The following is a 21245-nucleotide window of genomic DNA, read 5'->3' as shown; positions in this document are numbered from 1 at the left end:
TGTTATTATTCCCGAAATAGATATAGCTTATTTATTTCTACCAGCTTACAATAAAATGCATGTTGTATTTGTATCTTTATCTGTATTTGTTATCTAGCAGCTGGACAGGTTTTTAATCCAAGTCGCCAGATGGGGCATCACTTTTCCTTTTAAATGGAAGTCAAGGTCACTGATTATACCAACAAAAACACAAAAGACGAAAACGAAAACGAAAACAGAAAAAGAAACAGCGAAAACTGATGCTGATATTGACTCTGAATCTGAATCTGACTCTGACTCTGTATCTAACTAATTTGTATAATCTTCCGGCGGTTGAGTTAGAAAAAGAAATCATGAATATTTATTATACAAGTATATATTGTACGGCTCAGTCTGCTGACGTCCAAAGAAACCGGTGGTGCAAGTGGAGCTGAGCCGAGATAATTTTTTTTTATATTAGCGCATAATTTTAATATTGAACCGGTTTGACATTTGGCAATATTCGTAATACCAACTGCCTCGAGCTTTAAATTTGTATATAACTTGTTGCCCACTCGTCTTTTATTTTTCTACATCTATCTGACAACAATTGAAATGAACACTGAACACAGAGCATGTTAAATATTTATATTTCCATTGCATTTTATTAATTTATGCAAAATGCATTTATTATGCTACGAGTAGAAGTTGTGAGTCCTTTGTGTTTTTTTTTTGTTGCATTTCATTTTGAATCGTAAAATGTTGACACATTAATTGACGTACTTTTCCAGGGGGGAGGTGGCAATAACAATGTAAAATGCCGCAACAATGAACCTTTACTTAAATACATTAAACATTTGATGCGCTGCTTTTGTCAATGCTCACAAATTAATTAATTGGAATTTAATTTGATATGCCGTGCATAAATTGAATACCTTTATTGATTTAAAACTGGACAGACATAGAGCAATTTGTCGGCAATGTTGTAATTAATCCATCTTAGCAATCGGATTTTTATTAATTTTCAACTTTATAATATTATTATGAATACGTATACCTATAAAAAAAAACAAATGAAGCAGGTGAATGGGGGTGTCTTTATGCGAAATGCCAGAGTTCATTGAAAAAAATCTGGTTTTCATCCAAAATTCACTTTCAGGTTGCAATAACCGCTTGGAGAGATAAATCCACATTAAATTTAAGTCAAATTAGCACTCTATTATTATTTAAAAGTTATTTAAGTTTTTTTTTTAGAATGCAGGATAACTTTCAGTTATTCATCTTAAATGGCTTTGATTCTGCCTCTGTATTCCTTTTAGTTATTTAGACTTACATACATGTACACTGACAGAAATGAAATGTTAATGATTATCTTTAAGCTTTTATCATATTTTTATTGATATAAATTACAATGATTATCTGATAAACTACTCAGAATTAAACTGTAATTGATATAAGTTTTTTATTTTTTATTGCATCAGTCATAATAATTCACCCATAATATAGTAATGAGACAAATTCAAGAAAAATCATTAAAAAAAATATTTAATGTATTTAATTGAGGGATTTGTGCCATTATATTTATTAATTAAATATGCTTTGCTAGTATTTATCTAAAGGAAATTATAATTTAACAATAGTTTCAAGTATATAATATATTCGTTTTATTATTATCAATATAAATCTCGAAAATTGAGTTGTAAATATATATGTAAAAATGTAAAATTAGAAGACATGTTTTTTTGACCAGTGTAATAAGTGCTTGGCAGAGCCTTTTTTATAAGTGAAAATTTATATTTAATTTCGTTATATATTTTCCATATTAAGTTTTAAGATTTATTTTTAATATCAAGGAACATAATTATGTAGTATATGCATTTTTTAGCAGTGTAGTAAGTGCTTGGAAGAGTCTTGCGCTAAAGAAGAAATATATATTTAAATCAATCGAAATTTATTGAAATTTAAGTCAAGTGTATGAAATACACAAATATTCGCGCAGTGTAGTTAGTGCTTGGGAGAGTCTTTCGTTTAAATAGAGCGCAAAGAGCACTTGTCGCGATCGTCGGCGCATTCGCTCTCTTTTTCTCTTTAATCACTGCGATAAGCTTTAACTTTCTTGGAGCACAACAAATGTTTTGCTCTCCAAACTGTTGTTGTTTTTGATGTAGTTGTTGTTGAAGTTGCTGTGGTTATTATGATTATGAGTATGAGTACGACTGTGAGTGTGAGTGTGAGTGTGATTGTGAGTGCGAGTACCCGAGCACTGGCAACAACTCTGGCTCTATGTACGAGTATATCTTTGACTCTTTGGCATTAACGATCGCGTTGCGTTGACGTCGACGGCGACGTTGACGTCGCTGTCAACGTCAACGTCGTCGTTGTCGTTGGCCTATAAAAGCAGCGCATTTAGTGTGAGTTGCTTTTCGAAGTGAGCTCAGTGTTAAATTCACAGCGGAGTTGGCCAGCAGCAGATCAAGAGCAACCAGTTACCACGTCAAAGTCAAAGACACAACTCACAACTCAACTCAACTGAAAGACAAGACGGAACAAGTCCAGTGATCAATACAAGTAATTAAATGCCAGCATGAACTGTGCGATTAAAAATATTGTGTATATTGTGAATATTGTGTAGTGTAGTGTAGTGTAGTGTTATTTTTATTGTGCATATCAATAAATGAGCAGTTTATGCTGCAACTCTTCAATGTGTGTTAAAACGCTTTCATTTGTTGCACAGCAGTGTTGCACTTTTCACTTCCATGCTCCCCTCTTCTCTACCCACTCTCTCTCAACTGATTACCACAAAACAAAAGACTGGCAAATTGGCCAAAAGTGTTTGACGTGCATTTGAAAATCGCAAATCGAAATCTGTTTGAGTGCTGTTTTTGTTGCGTGCGTGTCGATGGTGTTGTTATTGTAGGTGCTGGTGGTGCGGGTTGGGTGTACATACACACACACACACACACACACACACACATACATACACATACATACACTGTGCTGCCAGCGCAACAAACTCTAATTGAATTATTTAATAACACAATGCAAGAGCAACAAAACACAACACTTATATCTATATATATATATATATATACACAAAAGTACATACGAATACACTCGTAAATGTTACGGGGCAACAAAACTCGCTTTAAACCCGAAATTGCGGTCAAAATTCGTTGTTGTTGTTGTTGTTGTTGTCGTTGTCTTATATAAAATACCTGTTCGCTGTTTGCAGCGCGGCTGATTGCTGTTTCAGACCACAAATGCCCAAACACACACCCTTACACACACATATATCACAATAATAATAGCACTACCAAACAAAACTGATAAAAAATAAAGTTGCAAGTTCCACAAGCAAATAAGATGATTTGAGATATGAGTACTCTTAGTCGTACTCACACTCATACTCATACTCATACTGGTACTCATATTCACACTCATATGTGGCAGCTTTTATACAATTTTTAGCAATTTACATGCCGACTGAATAAACAGCAACAACAGACGGGAGTTTAAGTTCAATGGGGGTATACAGGGGTCTAGAGAGCTCTATTGTAGAGTTTATAAAGTACCAGTTTACTCAAGTGTTCCGAAAATCCACAATTCAAGAGCTAAAACAATTGCATTAAACGTGTCTATAAAAAGAAACTTAAATTCTCACAACACAATCCAATTTCACTCAGTCATAAATCGAAAATAGTAAAAAATATATAAGCAACATTATTAATATTTATTAAAAATGTTCATAAAAATAATAGAATAATAATAAAATCATCAATATTTCTGTATAAATCATTATTAATCAAATATCCAATTTTTTTTTTCAAGTCTTGCTTCAATTTTTTTAAATAATTTCTACAGTTAACATTTATTTCGTAACATCTGTTTGTAAATATCAAAAATTAAATTTGGTTATTTTTTACAACATCTAAAAAATTTACGTAATTTTCCTACATCTGAAAAATTTTGGTTATTTTAAAATTTGTATCTCTTGTTGATCGTATCTACAATTCCGAAACTAATGAGCTGATAACGGTAAGCTCATTCTCCAATCTACAAACATAATTCCAAGAATTAATCATCAGTAGCACAACGATTAAAATTCGTTAATATTGTACTTTTTATTTGAATGATAGAATCCCCGCGATAAACTTGATTTGCTCTAGGTAATTGGTAATCAACCTGGATTGCATTCAATTCAATGGAACTCAGACAACATTGCGTATGCGTAATCGCCTTGCGACTCAATGGACAACTTGTAGGCCAATAAATTGTTTGTGTTACTTAATTTAATGCTCTTCCACATTTTACGATCTTTCCGATCGATTTAACGGTCGTTATCGCATTTCGGGGGAGTGGAAAGAGTGAATGCGAGTACTCATAGGTATTCACAGCTCGTTCCACACTCGTTTTGGTCTCTTATCTACAACGAATGATAAGTTTTTTTTTTGATTCATTACGTGAAATGCTTTTCCTGTTTTGTTTACAATTGTTGGGAGACGTGTAGAGACCGAAGAACAAGCAGAGAAATACGAAAACTAATGAATTCTGCAGTTTGGAGAATCGGTTTAATTACAAGCAAACATTTCGTTTCATTACTGCTACCAACTTCAAGCACTTGGCTCTTTCGGCTCTTGGCCCTGTTGGCCGGCCGGCAATTTAAAATGCCAACCACAGCTAACGGGCGTGACTGTGGAGAGCCAGAGGCGTAGAAAGGGGGTTTTAGTATGTTAACAATTAATGATGACCACTGAAAAAACTGAAGAATGAAAGAGTACGTGGCAAAAGGCTGCAAGTGGGAACTTTAAAGTCTTCTATCACACTCCCCAATGGAAAGAGAACAAAGACGTGTTGCACCTAAGTTCCCCCTTTCCCTCCCCCTCTCACTCCATTGGTAGAGCAGTAAACACGTTCTGTGCTAAATGATAAAAATTCCAATTTGTTACGGCCATTCAAAATAAAAAATATTATGCTCCATCTTATGCGTACGATTCAAATGTACATACATAAATTCTATACACATATATTCGATGTGTGTGCGAGTGTTGGTGAAGGTGTTCGTGTGTGCGTGTTACACTCGCACCCGGATCCGCACCTGGAGTCGGTCGACACATACAAACGTATTCGTATTTATTTATTTACTTGCTACAACGTATTTTACTAAATGAAAACAATAGCAGAACAACAACTATAAATGAACAACAAGAAGGAATAACTAACTAAGGCATTGACGAATACTAAATACTCTTACCGACGCTTCATTCCATTACAAATAATAATTATGTATAGTATAAAGCATTATAATACTTTATAAATGGTTTAAAAATAAAATATATTTGGTTATTTTTTTTTTTTTAAATTAAAAAATAACTCTTCTTTAATGAATAACAATATTCTGCAAGCCGTCTGTATAAATAAAACTCTTTGTCCCGATTCACTGACTGATTATTTTCAGCACAGGCTAACTGATTATTGTACACCCCAAACCGTATGACCTAGAAGGCTGAAATTTTCACACAACATAGCTGAGAATAATTCAGCTTTCAGCTGATTTCCTAGAGGGTCAAATTCGTGATCAAAGTTCAGATAATTCAATTTTTTATCTATATTTAGAATCATAGTATAGCTCTTATATTCAGTTTTGATTATAAAAGTGTATTGTTTCAATTTTAATTATAAAAAAACAATATATCATTCATTAAGATAATTATTTTGAGGTGTTTATTTTTCAATCTCATATGTAACTTTAATTTGCAATTCCTAATCGACATCACGTTGTAAAGTCCCCTCTGTAAGGGTATTAAAACAAAAATAAGTAATACCAAAACAAGAATGTTGAAAACAAGAAATTGCCATTTGAGTTAGAGCTGAGAAATCATGTTTGCAAGTCGGTGAATGAAAATGGTAAAGGGGAACAGAAATGGAACCTAGAACTAGAACTTCAGAAATAAAAGGCAGACCGGTAGTTGACGAGTTGAAGAGTTGATAAGAACCAAGACCAATACATACATCCACACTCTCGCATCCACACCCAAACACACTCACAAATAAAAATAAAAAAAATAGGGGAAGCTTAAAAAATTCTCGTATTTTCTCGCTGAGACAATTTTATTAAGTGATAAGCTGTGTTAATTTGTGTTAAAATTATTTAATTCTTCTTAATTATTACAAATTAGCTATTATTAAATTTACTGAACAAAATTATGTACAATTATCAAACGATAAATATTATATTAATTTTCTTCATTTTAGGTAACATATAAAAAGAAACTTTCAACGAAATAAAAGTATTGACAGAGCTGTAAAATGTGTGGTAAGTAATATTAACATCATATTTATAGCTTTATTTTATTGTTATTATTTATAGTAACATGAAATAGATATAGAGAGAAATAACTGAGTATTGGGTAAATAAATAGTTAAAGTATTAAGTGTAATGTGACACAAAATTAAAGGAATTTTCATAATAGAACAGATAATTTTTTTTAATTGTATTAAGAAACCATTTATCAGTTTTTGTGCCAGTTTATCTAGGAATTAAGCAATTAGACATATGTATTGTGTATACAATTCAAATGGATAAAAATGCCACAGTTAATTGGATATTTATTTACTGAAAGGCGATTGGGTTGAAAGGCGTCGACGGCCTTTCGCCTCGCACTCGCACTCGAATCCAACTCCAAATCCAAAAATAACTTGCACTGAACGCCCACAAAGCCAAGCTGAGCCACTTAAGTAAGTTGGCAACCACCAAGTGGTGCAGTTACTTGTAATGCCCAACCCCAAACTGGTTTCTCGATTCAGATGCAGATTTCCTCATACTTGTAACTGGTCGGTTATTTGGGCTGGAGCTCAATGGGTTCAGCTCTTGCGAAATGTGTTCGTTATGTTACATGCTTATCTTTAGCTGAATTTTTTACATTTACACATATATATATCTATAAATTAAAGTTGCCCAATATTATAGGTAGGTATTAAATGTGGAGAATTGAAAAGTTATAATAGTTTTTGTTTGTTTATTACTACATTTAAATTTTACAATTAAATTTTAATAATCAAAAGCAGCTAAACTCTAAAACCATTTATAAAAAAATTAAAATTTTTTAAAGTTTTGGTTATAATTATTATAAATTACTTTACTTTAGTTTATTTATTTAAGTTTAACTTTATGCAGGTGTTAACAAAAATTTAAATAAGAAAGTTAAAAATAAAAATATTTTGATGCATTAATTATTATTATTTGAAACTTACTCATTTAATTTTGCTATTAATCTATTTAAATTTAAAATTCTATCAAGATATTGATTTAAAACCAAGAAAATTTTTAAGAATTAAAAAAAAATATGTAAAAGTATTTTGATTAAGTACAATAAAAATTGAACTAAAATCTTTAGATTAATCTTGTACTTATGACTCGTTTCTTGTTGTATTAATTTTCAGGAATTTTCGCATACTTAAATTACCTGACGCCAAAGTCGCGCCAGGAGGTCCTAGATCTGCTGGTGACGGGATTGAAGCGACTGGAGTACCGTGGCTATGACTCCACTGGAGTGGCCATCGATTCAGCAGACAGCAAGAGCATTGTGATGGTTAAGAGGACTGGCAAGGTCAAGGTCCTGGAAGATGCAATTCAAGAGCGTAAGCAAACAGAGCATTGTAAAAAGGAATTCTAAATTGATTTGTATCGCATTTGCACAGACTTCAGTGGGGAGGATTACAGTGAACCCGTGCTGACCCACGTGGGCATTGCACACACACGTTGGGCCACCCACGGTGTGCCCTGTGAGATGAACTCTCATCCACAGCGCTCAGACGAGGGCAACGGCTTCGTTGTGGTGCACAATGGCATCATTACCAACTACAATGACGTCAAAACTTTCCTGGCCAAAAAGGGCTACGAGTTCGAGTCGGACACGGACACGGAAGTCTTTGCCAAGCTGGTCCACCATTTGTGGAAGAAGCATCCCAACATTTCATTCCGCGAACTGGTCGAACAGGCCATTCAGCAAGTGGTGAGTGCATCCATTGAATTGGAAATGCGATTCCCTATAAGAAAAATTCTAGGTAGTATTGAGAATATTAGTTATTTTATATAAATTAAATTAGATTAACATTTTTGGGAAATTTAAATTTTAAAACATGTTTAAGGAAATTAAAGTTAGGAAAACAATATTGGAAACCTTAGGAAACATCAAAGTAGAAAACCTAAATTAACAAAAACTTAGGCAATATCAATTAGTTAAATAAATTGAAAGTGCAATTATAACATTACAAAAATCAGTTCACAAAAATATTTAATTAAAGATCGTACGATTTTTTGTGATCTTTCTTACTACTGTTTAAAATTGAGCTGAGGATTCAGAATTACTCCATAAAAGGAACCAATAAATTAACATATAGTACTGGGGTATGGAGTATTGGGGGAATTTCGGTTGATTTCGATTTCTGAGGCAGCTCTGATTTAGAATTATTTAAACTCTATTGATTATTGTATTATTTTTAATAAAAAAAACCCACGCACATTAAATATGGTACATTAAACAAAAATTAACAAATTAAAAAGACATTTTTCTTAATATAGAATTTTCCCTAACATTTGTACTTTAAATGCTGTATCTTATATTAATTTTCTTGTTTTTGCTTAATATTTTTTGCTTGCTTCTTTTGCTGTTCTTAAACTTTATTCTTATTCTTATTGTTGTTGACTTTGTTTTTTAAATTCCTGCAAAGAATATTCGAAATTCCAAGTGGGGTACCTGGGAATTCAAGTCAGTTGAAGTCACAATAAAATTGTTTTTTTATTTGCAGGAGGGAGCATTTGCCATTGCCGTCAAGTCGAAGCATTTTCCGGGCGAGTGCGTCGCAGCCCGCCGGAGTTCCCCCCTCCTGGTGGCAATCAAGACAAAGACCCGTTTGGCCACAGATCACATTCCCATTCTCTATGGCAAGGGTGAGTGATAATTTGTTGTAATCTCTTTTCCAATTCTGTAATCTCTCTTCTCACAATGTCTGTTGTATTTATGTTTATGTTTATGTTTATGTCTATGTAAATATGTTTGTTTATTCTCGTATCTCGTATGTATCTGTGTCATTCGTGTTCTGTTTCCAAATAACCAAATGTCGCTCTGAACTCAACTCTCAACTCTCAACTCTATTACCCCCACTGCATCCTTCGACGATCCTTCTTCTGCTCCCCCCTGTGTGTTAATTGCAACATGTAGATGACAAGAAGCTGAGCTCCGATCAAGGTAGTCTACCAATCTATGCCCAATCTTAGCTAAATAACTTAATTTCTTTTCTTGACATTTTCTTAATAATTATTTCAATACTTTGCCGCTGGTGTTGGTTTTTGTTTAATACTTGTACTTACAGCTTATAAAATACAAATTCTAATAACTTCTAAATTGTTTTTATTTTTCTTTCATTTAGATACCGATTCTGGCAAGCCCCAAGGTAATTACACATTTAAATATTTCAATTATGCGCTTGATTTGCTTTTGGTCAGCTGTACATTCACTTTCTTTTCCCTTCTCTCTCTCTATCTACCTTTAATTCTCTATTTCTCATAAAATTGAGCAATTTTAAATGCAAGAATAATAAGAAGCTAGGCAATATTTATTATATTAATTCACCCGTTGTTCATATAAATTTACTTAGATGTAATTACGAGTAAAATTAAAAGAAACTCAAACTGTTTGCTTAAAATAACCTAAGCAATTTCAATTTTAGAGTCAATAAATTCAACACAATTTTGATTTAAATTTCCAGCTAATACTTGAAATACAATTATTACTTTAGTGGCATGCCAATTTTAATTTAATTTGCTGTAATACTCATCTACTTTTTTTTTTTTGTTAGACTCATACTTACACTAATTTAATATCCACGGCAATCGGAAATAGTCGAATAATTGATTTTTATTTTATTTCAAATCCGTTTTCACATATTGCCATCGCAATATTTTGAATTCCAGTTTGAATTGCAGTTGCAATTCGATTGTGGAATGTGGCATAAGGCACTTTAGAAGCTTAATTAAATTCTACGAAAAAAAAAACATTGTTCATGTAATTAGTAAAATTTGATTACAAAATTGCTTTTCATAATTTAGAAACCCTGATGAAAATGAAATTACTCGCAGTTTTGACCTCTCTCTCTCTCTCTCTCTCTCTCTCTCTCTCTCTCTTCCTCTTTCCCCCTTTTCATCATGGTTTTGGTCACTTTGCGGCCTTTGTGCTAAATGTTTGCCCAGATGCCTCATAAAATGTTCATGTTGACTTTCTATTTAATTTCGTTTTTGATTTTCATTATACTCCTCTTGATTTTCCCCCGTCACTCACACTGGGTCAATACACACACACTCATGCACTCAACATATAAACGATTATACAAATATACAATATATATATATATACATGCATATATGCTATCGCTTGCACCTCCGACAAATGCGTACTGCCTGCCTCGTTCTGTACCGTTCTCATTGGTGAATTCGACATCGAAATCGACATCGACATCGACATCGACATTGCAACTTGCAACATTGTCACGGCAACTGACACTGCCACTGCACTTGCCACACTGTATATGCCACCGATTGTGCCACGTGATCAACACTTAAAACCTAACAGAATTACGTCCACATGGACAAACTCGTGAATTGCCAGTGTTGCCCCGTTCGGATAGCACCTCGGAGTTTATGCCCCTGGATCAGAAGGAAGTGGAGTATTTCTTTGCCTCGGACGCCTCTGCTGTCATCGAGCACACAAATCGCGTCATCTACTTGGAGGTATGTAAATAAAATATAAATATAAATAACCCTTTGCAAAAATTATAATGCAGATTAAGTTTAGCGGCCAAAGAATGATCAAAATGATATTCCGCTTTTAAATCGGGAGTATCGAAATTTGAATGCAGATTCAATTTAGAGGCCAAATAGTGATCAAAATGACATTCCGCTTCAAAATCGGTCCAGTTTTGACAAAGTTATGCACGTTTGAAAGTGGCAAAACCTTTGACTTCGCAACTTTACAAGTCAAAATTTTTGTCCAATTTGGCATGATTTTTTACAGAAAAATGAAACTCATCAGAATCAAATTTAAAGTGCTGTTTTATACTAATTACGATATAAGAATTTGATTAAAAGTGAAAACTTGCGATTTAAAATTTTGAATTTTCAAAATATCAAAGGGGGGACCCTATGCTTTAAAATCGCGTTCTGGCTGGCGTAGTCGAAAAATATTAGATTTTCTAAATTAACAAAACTTAAATGCAGATTGAATTTAGAGGCCAAATAGTGATCAGAATGACATTCCGCTTCAAAATCGGTCCAGTTTTGACAAAGTTATGCACGTTTGAAGTTGGCAAAACCTTTGACTTAGCAACTTTACAAGTAAAAAATTTTGTCCAATTTGGCATGATTTTCTACAGAACAATGAAACTCCTCAGAATCAAATTTAAAGTGTAAAAACTTGCTATTTAAAATTTTGAATTTTCAAAAAATCAAAGCAATAAAATCGAAAACAAGATCCTAAGGGAAAAATCTTTATTTAACGAAACTAATTATATTACCTCATTTCCAGGATGACGATGTGGCAGCTGTGAGAGATGGCACTCTGAGCATCCATCGTCTGAAGAAGAGCCTGGACGATCCACATGCCCGTGAGATCACCACATTGAAGATGGAGATTCAGCAGATCATGAAGGGCAACTACGATTACTTCATGCAGAAGGAGATCTTCGAGCAACCCGAATCTGTGGTCAACACGATGCGTGGACGCGTTCGCTTCGATGGCAACAGCATCGTCCTGGGCGGCATTAAGGATTACATTCCGGAGATCAAGCGTTGTCGTCGCCTGATGCTGATTGGATGCGGCACTTCGTATCACAGTGCTGTTGCCACACGGCAGCTGCTCGAGGAACTGACAGAGCTGCCCGTCATGGTGGAACTGGCCTCCGATTTCCTCGACCGCAACACGCCCATTTTCCGTGACGATGTCTGCTTCTTCATCTCGCAGTCGGGCGAAACCGCCGACACTTTGATGGCCCTGCGTTACTGCAAACAGCGTGGAGCTCTCATCGTGGGCATCACCAACACCGTGGGCAGCAGCATCTGCCGTGAGTCGCACTGTGGAGTCCACATCAATGCCGGTCCTGAGATCGGTGTGGCATCCACCAAGGCGTACACCTCACAGTTCATTTCGTTGGTCATGTTTGCCCTGGTCATGTCTGAGGATCGTCTGTCGCTGCAGCAACGTCGCCTGGAGATCCTGCAGGCTCTCTCCAACCTGGCTGATCAGATCCGTGAAGTGCTCAAGCTCGACTCCAAGGTGCAGGAGCTGGCCAAGGATTTATATCAGCACAAGTCGCTCTTGATCATGGGACGTGGCTACAACTTTGCCACTTGCCTGGAAGGTGCTCTGGTAAGTCCTTTTAATCTCATTAGGTCTTTAAAACCAACTCTGAGTTTCACTATAAGAACTCTGATAGAAAACTAAGATAGTTGTAATAAATACAAATAAGAAAATAAAAACTAGGAAATGTAGCAGAAAGTTACAAGTTATGGAAAACTCACTTAAAGTATCTATAACTACCCTTCAGATTTATTAAGAAAATTTAGACAAATAATACTTAGAAACTTGCAATAAATAAGCCAATATGTGGAGAATATAATGAAGAAATTGAACAAGAGTTGGAAAGTCAAAATTCAAAAAAAATGTGAAATCAAAAATTTTTGATTGAAAATTGTGTGATTTCAGCTATTTATTTGTTAATATTACTGCTTAGTATTTTGGATGAGTCAAAGAAATATTCTAATAAAGAAAATATTTAAAGAATAAGTCTAATTATATAGCTTTTTTAGGAAAAAGTTTCACATAATTAAATAAATATATTTATTTCTAATCAAGGTTGCAAACCAGTTCTGAACCTAACCTCGAAGAACCGGTTCAGTTCAGGTTTTTAAGCAGCTTGAACCGGATCATGAACCGAACTCTTAAAATTATTTTCTTTGCGAACCTGAACCTAAGCCGAACCGCTATCTAAAATAAAAGATTCGGTTGGAAATAAAATTAATTTCATAAATTTTATGGTTTTCTAATATTACGCAAATATTCGAGCTTCGGATTAAAATAAGTCATATTTAAATCATCAAATAAATTTAAACTATCATCAAAACTTTATTTCTTTTTAAAAGAAAAATTTAATTAGTTCAAAATGTAAAGAAAAATGTATTAACCATTAAAAAAATTTTTTTGTATGAAATTTAACCAAGGTTCGAACCCAAACCTTGGGATTAGGGGGTATATAAACCAATTCGCGAACCGAACCGATGTCTTGCTCTATGGTTCGAACCTCCGAGCCTTTAACCAACTTTTGGAGGTTTGTAGCCTTGGTTAATATTACTGTTTAGTATTTTGGATGAGTCAAATAAATATTCTAATAAAGGAAATATTTAAAAAATAAGTTTTATTATACAGCTTTATTAGGAAAAGGTTTCACGTGGTGAAATAAATATGTTTATTACTAATTGAAAAGAAAGTGCAGCAGTAGGTTAAAAAATTAACACTACTTTATCGTAATTGTAATGAATTCGATATTTTCTTATATTGGAGATCAGAATGTTCTTAGACCGCATGCTAAAAAAAATTATAGGGGTCAATTAAGTTTGTTTTAATTGTTTTTTTTTTTTTTTTCGAAACATATTTACATTTATTTATTTACATATATTTACAATCATCAGCAGATCTGTTGTACAAACAACTTGAACTGATGTGTTAAGAAAAAAAAAACAAACTAACTGGACTTGAAGATCTAGTGTAAAGTTGTTTTAATTGATGTTTTCTTTTTTCAGCACAGTTTGGGTTACTTTAAGTGTTATTCTTAGTACTATATTATAATTTGTCAACTCTTCTGATGCTCTGATGTTCTTCTCTCCTCTGCAGAAAGTGAAGGAGTTGACCTACATGCACAGCGAGGGCATCATGGCTGGAGAGTTGAAGCACGGTCCTCTGGCTCTGGTGGATGACTCGATGCCCGTGCTGATGATCGTGCTCCGTGATCCCGTCTATGTCAAGTGCATGAATGCCCTGCAACAGGTGACATCTCGCAAGGGTTGTCCCATCATCATCTGCGAAGAGGGCGATGAGGAGACGAAGGCCTTCTCCTCCCGCAGCCTTGAGATTCCCCGCACCGTCGACTGCCTGCAAGGCATCCTGACTGTCATTCCCATGCAGCTCCTCTCCTACCACATTGCCGTGCTCCGAGGCTGCGACGTCGACTGTCCGCGTAACTTGGCCAAGTCCGTGACTGTGGAGTAATCTCTTTGTGGAGTAATCTCTAATCCATGATAATCTCTATATCCACACGCACACGCACACACACACACTCACACACATGCACATGCACATGATTTTATAATTACCCTTTCATGCATCAAGATCCAATCTACTTAATACAATTAAATTGAAATTGTTTTGTTAAATGCATTTGCTTTGCTAATTTGAATTGATTTGAGATTTCAATGATTCGATTGATTAAGCAAAGCGCGACATAGTCAAATGTGAATACTTTTAAGGATATTCACAGGGAAATAATAAGAGAAAAAGACGACGAAGCTTTAATTAAATTCAACTTTAAATTGGATGACATAAAAATGTAATGCTCTAAATGTGTGCCACAAAAACCATATAAAGATTGAGGCCGAGCAGCAATGGCAAATTCGACTTTGTGGGGGGGCACATTTATTTTATTGGAAACTGTGGTGGTATCAGCAGTAAACGGTTATGTCTTCAAGCCAAACCCCAAAAAACCAACTACCAAATCCAAACAAAACACCAGCGAATAAATGGAAAATATCAGAATGGCCAAAGCTAAGCCAAAATCCTCCTTAAAGTTCCCTCGCCTTTATTCCCCTCCTTTTCGGCAGCCATTGCAATCGCCAGGTACTCGACACAGACACACACACACACACACACACACACACACACACACACAGGACTTTCAGCGAATTGAACATGTTGAGCAGTGTTCTTATTATTTTCCATTTCCATTGAATTTTCGAAGGGCACATAATCTAGATTAAGGGCCACAGGAAAAGCGTGGAAACCGTCAGAGACTCGACTCATACTTGGACGACGGCCAGGCGTTTCCCATTTCCCATTTCCCGTAGCCAAAAAGGCGTTAGACATATTTGGGTTGATGTTTTCATTGGCAGCAACGGCCAAACAGTTAAACGGATCCTTTGCCCCCCTTTGCAGTAAAGTGTATTGTTTTCCTCGTAAATGGAAAATGTGAAATGAATGCAGCGGAACATGTCAGAATAACTTTTGCCAGAGCAGAACTGCATCTCCATTCTCCTGACTACTCTTTTCGGATAGTCTCACAAGTCTCTTATGAATTTGTTTGCCCTTAAAAAGGGTATTATAATCATGGTACTTCACAGACTTCAATATGTACTATTTAAAAAATAGTTATTCAGGAATAATCAACAGATGTATAGCTACCAACACCTTTCATTGTTTTTAAACTTCAAAATATTTGCATATGACAATACAGTAAAAAAAGCATAAATAAAATATCTTCGTTAAAAAAAACAGCAACAATTTGTTGAATGAAATTAATTTGTCTGTACAACAACATTTTTTTTATTGGAATAACTTAATTTTGCTCTGCAAAAAATTTTTAAATCTTATTGGATTTAATTGACTTTATGTCCAAATTAAATAAAAACTATTAACATATTTTTAATTAATTTATTAATTACTTTTGCTCTGAAAATATTGAAAATTTATTTTATTTCATTGACTTTATGTCCAAATTAAATAAAAACTAATAACATATTTTTAATTAATTTTTAATTGATTAATTTTTAATAATTTTGTTGAAATTTTGAAAAAAAAAAAATTTCTCACCGATTTTGGAACACCAAAAATATGTTGGAAATATCTATGATTTTTCAGCAACACCGACGTTATGTTCGGTTATTTTTAAAGTAATTGTAATCAGAATCTCCACATCTATAACACAACTGTATAGTGTTGATCATATTTTCTATGCTGATTTAATTAAACTCAACAGTTTTTCGCTGAGCAGAATTTACTAATTGTTTCTTAGTAATAAGTTCTATGGTGGAGTATCAAATCTTCAGTGTGTCTAAGTTAAAATAACTGGCTTGGTATTAGATCTATTTATAGTTAAGGAATTTGTCTGTCAATGTTGTGTGTGGTTTTAGCCCATTGCTGTCGATGTTGGTTAATTAACCCATGGACTGTCAATGCGAATGTTCCAGAGTTGCTGAAGAGTTAAGCCGTTAGAGGATTAAACGGCGATATATGTGGGAGTAATTGAAATGCTGTGTGAGTATATTTATAAGTATACTGTATTTATTGCCTGTCTTGTCTATGGTTGGCAATTGCAAAGTGGTTGGTTAAACCATCTGCCAATTGGTTTTCGATTGCGATGAATTTAGTGGGTTTTACCAACTTGTCAGCATAGTCAAAGTTGTAAAGCCGCAAAACTCTGTCCAGAATAGAATCGATTCAGAGTCCTTGTCGAGAGGACTTCTCTTAAGTGGCTCACTTTAATGTGGTGTTTGCTGTGAAAATGAAATGAAAGCATGTTTATGCATTTTCCGGCATTTTCCGTGCCAAAACTTGTGAAACTGTTATACAAACACGTCCGGGTAATAACATAAGAAACTTTTATCTCGCCACAGTCGTGAGTAACACTTTTTTCCTCCCTCTCTCCATTCAACCTTCAGCTTTAGCTTTAGCTTTAGCTTTACCTTTACGATTGCCAGAGTCCTTGTCGACCTCGTTGGTGGCACGTTCAGCTTATTTTCTACAATTGCCTCATTAGAAACTGTAATGCATATCCGGTTTATGGCCAATTGCCACATTGCCGCACATTTTTAGCTCCGTTCTCATGCGTTTTGCCATCGCTCCCATCTCTAATTCGATAGTTCAAAGTTGATTTGAGGCAATTAATGCTAAGCCGACTACATGGTAAGAGTACTTGCAATGTTCCATAAATAATCCTCTCGTATTTTCCTGGCAATCCGCTGACATAAAAACTCAAACTTGGCAGACATGGCGTATACACAATCTCGTTGAGTATACGCACTGTCAACCGAGTTAGTTGTAAGTTGTGCCGAAAATTGCAAAGTATCCTGTTTCGATATAAAACCATTAGCCAGATAACAGTTTGGATTTGTATACCCGTTACTAGTAGGGTGCAAGGGTATGTTGGTTTCATTGTAAAGTATGTAACCCTATAGAGTATATATATTCTTTATATATATATTTATATTATGACTTTTAAATAAAAGCTAAAATTTACTTATTTTCATAACTTTTTATTTATCGCAAAATTAAAATTAATATTAATTTTTATGATATTAATTATTGTTATTTGCAATCTCTAAATAAAACGAGAGAGTTATCTATTATTGTAATCAATTTTCCTGAATCTCATTAGCATCGAATAAATATAACGATTTTTATGCCTATTTTAAGTTTTTTAGCAAAGCGCCTAAAGGTATGCAATATTTTTTTAACTTCAATAACTGGGTATCTTTTAGTCGGGAGCTCGACCATAGCGTTCCCACATTCTGTTATTACTTATCCTTGTTCTAGGGCGTAAAGCTGGAGTCAGGACAGCGCTTGTTGACTTTCTGCTTCAACGCTCAACAGTCAACGACTCTCTATGCTCTTCTCTCAACACTCGGCACTCAATTGATTGGGGCAATTGGTTGGGCACTTGGCTTAGGGTTGGGCGGGGGAGGGACGAAGGGGATTGGCAGGGGATAACCGTGCAGATTGATGCCATTGATGGATATCGAATGATGTTGAGCCTGGACTATTTAGACTCTAGGGATTTTTTTTGTGGCATGCGTTACGTTGTGTGTTTAGCGTCACGTTAATGCCAGACACATTGACGCTTCAACGTTGTGGTGTCAATTTATTTTCGAATGCCAGGAAGGCAGGCGGCCAACGCCTTTAGGTGCCATTTAGGCCCTTTGAGCAGAGAATCCATTTGTCCAAATTGTAATTGTCAGACCACAACAACTGCTGCCCACGACAGAGATGTCTTTGAAATGTCTTTAAGGTCTCACGCAGTTAACTTTCCTGGTATCTTTATCAGTTGGATGTACCTTGGGGATGTTAACAAATGGTAGCCTGACTTTAAGAGGAAAAAGAGCAGTGTGGAATAAAAGGTAATTGAATATACATATTTGCAAAGTTATCTCATTTCATTCTCAGCCTCAGGTCGAAGAGTGACGCGTAAGCCCGTTTTAAATATGCAACAGAAAGTTGCACAAAGTTAGTCCAGAACGAACTTTTTCAATGCCGTTTGCGGACTTTGTTGATGCCTTTTAAATGGGATTGGGTTTGCAAATGGGAATATAGTCCGTTTCTAGGGGGGGTCCAGCTGGCATTGTGGTTATTGTTATTGTTCAAAAGAAAATAGCACAGATGGGAGACTATTCGAGTGCATCAGTTAGTTGAAAAGTTTGCCCAAAAAAACAAAGACAATCCAATATAATTCAAATGATAATTGTTATGTTCTTTGTCAGAAAAACAAAATATATTTGCAAAACGAACAAACATTGCTCACATAACAATGAAGTCAGGTGACCAGATCGAGAAAGTTTCCTCCCCTTTCTCATATCGCTATCTTTTGTACAGTTGATGAACAACATGCCACATGCCACATGCCACATGCCACATGGCAGTCACATCTCTTGGGCAGCAAATGGTTTTTAGATCTCTTCATTTTGCATAACACGGGCTCAAGTGTATCGTGTACCATAAGTATGTGCGTTTCCCCATGCAATATTAATAGAACCGATGGGGGATGATGCAGTGGTGAAGAGGGACGGAGGGAGAGAGAGAGGGAGTCCCCTGTACACATTGGGGTTATTTGCAATTCCAACGCAAATTTGGAAGCCACAGCGGACTCTGATGGAGCTGCGTGCAACATCAACAAAACAAAAACTAGCAGAAAATGCTGCAATCGAGCAAACTCGACTGTCAGAGCTCGGTAATTATTATGTAAGATATCAAATTGAAAATTAGTATTAAAGTAATACAAATAGTAATAAAAATAAGAATAAATAAATATATTTATATAGAAAGGTAAATGTCTCTTTGACAAACTTAATAAACCCTTTGATCTTTTCAAGTACAGGCTCTAGCAACAACGACAAACAGAATGAACAGCAATACCAAACCAAAATTCTCGTACAAATATGTACTATCAACTCATATTCAGCTTTCTATACCCTAGACGAGTACTCACCTGCATTGAGTATATTCACAGGTTAAATGAATCTCAAGTTTCTCTGCTTTATTTGTTCTATAAAGCATATCTAACAGTCGAATACCGCGCATTGTTCTAACGTATTTTTAGTGGCTTCATAGTAAAAGAATGACTTTATTCCCCCTTGTTACCCACCGCCCCCTCCTCCAGCTCCTCCTTCACTCCTTTAGACAATTCGAATTCCCAGTGCAAATTTAGGTTCCACTCTCGACAGCTGCGACCGCTTAAGATGTCTCCATCTCTTTCTTGCTGTATGCGTACTTATGTGCCGATGTGTTTTCAATATGATACACTACTGTGCTTTGAATGCCACCACAGTCATTCCAATGCCAATGCCGAAGCCGAAGCCGTTGCCATTTTGCATAAAAGAAAAACGTCGCTCATACGCCACGTTGGCTATAATATTTCGTGAAACTAATGAACCACGCAGCATCATATGCGGTGCCACTTTGTGTGACTCGGTGGTTGGTTGGTTGGATGGCTTGGTTGTTATTCTGTGTAGATAAAGAGGGGGGAAGTGGCATCTTTTGTCATTCAACTGTTGTTGCTCTCTTGTGGGTGTCATTGTTTGTTTTTGTGTTTGCGTTTGCTTCTCAGTGCCCAACATTCTTACTATTGAATGCTTGTTTGTATGCTGTGTCTGTGTCTGTGTCTGTATGTGTGTGTGTGTGTGTGAGGTAGGTGCCGCACAGTGGTCCTGTCGATCATTTTAGCTCGCTCTAATTAACAAATTTGACATAAGAAAAGTACTTCTTATTTTAGAAAAACTAATTTGCGCACGCAAATACCTAAGTTATGTTTTTATTAATTTAAAAAAAAAGTAATTCTCAAAATTGTATGCATGTTTCTGTTTACTCTCAAAAAAAAAAAAAAACGCCCACTGTGTTTTGGCAGCCAAAATCCCTCGGCAGCTTCATATGCAAACATATTTATGTGGCTACGTGCTGTTGCATATCTTTTCAAAAATTTTACAATTCACCAGTCAGACAGGCAAGCAGTGAAAATATTTCCCCAGCTTTATTTGAAAGCTCTGTTCGCTGTGGCCTCATCTGCATACAAACGGAGGCAGCACCTACAACTTGGAGGTAAAAGCTGCTCTCACTTTCTCAGCTCGTCCCGAGAATGACAAATAACTTTTGACACATGATGCCACAATACTCGCTATGAATTTCATTTCTTAGAATGCTGCAAATGCAATAAGCGGGAAAATTGAGAATTATTTCTGTACCTGCGTTTCTGATTTCTAGTTAGTTTTATTGTCAATAAGCCAACAATATTCACTCAATATTGCCAGGAAACGGAAACAAAGGAGATCTTCATGTACTTTGTTGTTCTCCCCAGCGATTAATTTGAGTACAAGATTTTGAATAATGAATACTTGTACATGCGAGAATTTTTGGGAATCGTTAACCTTTTGCCGATGTGCAGCATTTAAGTGATTTATGAGCGTTAAGTGGATTTTAACATAAATCAGTAGGAGCTCTTAAGGAACACGAAGATGCTTATCTTTCCAAAAGTAAAATAGATGATCTTGGCCCTAGAGGTAGACAGAGAGAGTAGGAGTATCCAACTCGCTCTCTCTCTTTATAGTTACTTGGCTCGTTTTAAATCATAAAATATTTATGCCCCGAGGGGGCGTCTGTAATTCTACTTAGTTTACGGCCCTCGTAAATTGAGTGGGCATAAAATACTAACAACGCAACACATTTAATCGAAATCTGTACAGCGACCCTAATGGACATAGAAGCCACATCAACCGTGGTACTACAGCTGTTGAGTCCCAACTCCTTTAGTTATGGCAGTCCAAGGTTGCCACCTCCAAGGACATATGAACTCCACCCTCTCCCACTCCCTTTCTCCCTCCCTGGAGCCGTTGAACTCGCAAATCTGCTCAATTACCCGGCACGTGTCCTGTCAGGCAAACAAGCTTAGACAACATTGTGTCTCATCTAATGGCTTCATATTTTTCT

The 21245-nt window shown here is 35.5% G+C and overlaps 1 protein-coding gene across 4 annotated transcripts; it reads left to right on the top strand.

Annotated features, from left to right (window-relative positions):
• The first annotated feature begins 2372 nt into the window (after positions 1-2372).
• Positions 2373-14441, top strand: LOC117790683 (glutamine--fructose-6-phosphate aminotransferase [isomerizing] 2). 4 transcript variants are annotated; one of them, XM_034630205.1, is made up of 10 exons: positions 2373-2526; positions 6211-6271; positions 7399-7596; positions 7657-7970; positions 8767-8908; positions 9180-9206; positions 9388-9411; positions 10623-10744; positions 11538-12377; positions 13899-14441. In XM_034630205.1, exons 2-10 carry the CDS (start codon positions 6265-6267, stop codon positions 14271-14273), a joined length of 2049 nt encoding a protein of 682 aa, XP_034486096.1. In that variant the 5' UTR covers positions 2373-2526; positions 6211-6264; the 3' UTR covers positions 14274-14441. The 4 variants fall into 4 exon arrangements, with proteins under 4 accessions (XP_034486096.1, XP_034486094.1, XP_034486097.1 ...); XM_034630203.1 differs by having other exon boundaries at positions 10587-10744; XM_034630206.1 differs by lacking the exon at positions 9180-9206.
• Positions 14442-21245: the final 6804 nt, after the last annotated feature.

Source organism: Drosophila innubila, assembly GCF_004354385.1.
Source record: "Drosophila innubila isolate TH190305 chromosome 3R unlocalized genomic scaffold, UK_Dinn_1.0 2_E_3R, whole genome shotgun sequence".
Taxonomy (NCBI): Eukaryota; Metazoa; Arthropoda; class Insecta; order Diptera; family Drosophilidae; genus Drosophila; species Drosophila innubila.
Note: the sequence above shows the minus strand (reverse complement) of the source record. Positions and strands in the feature narration are given on the sequence as shown.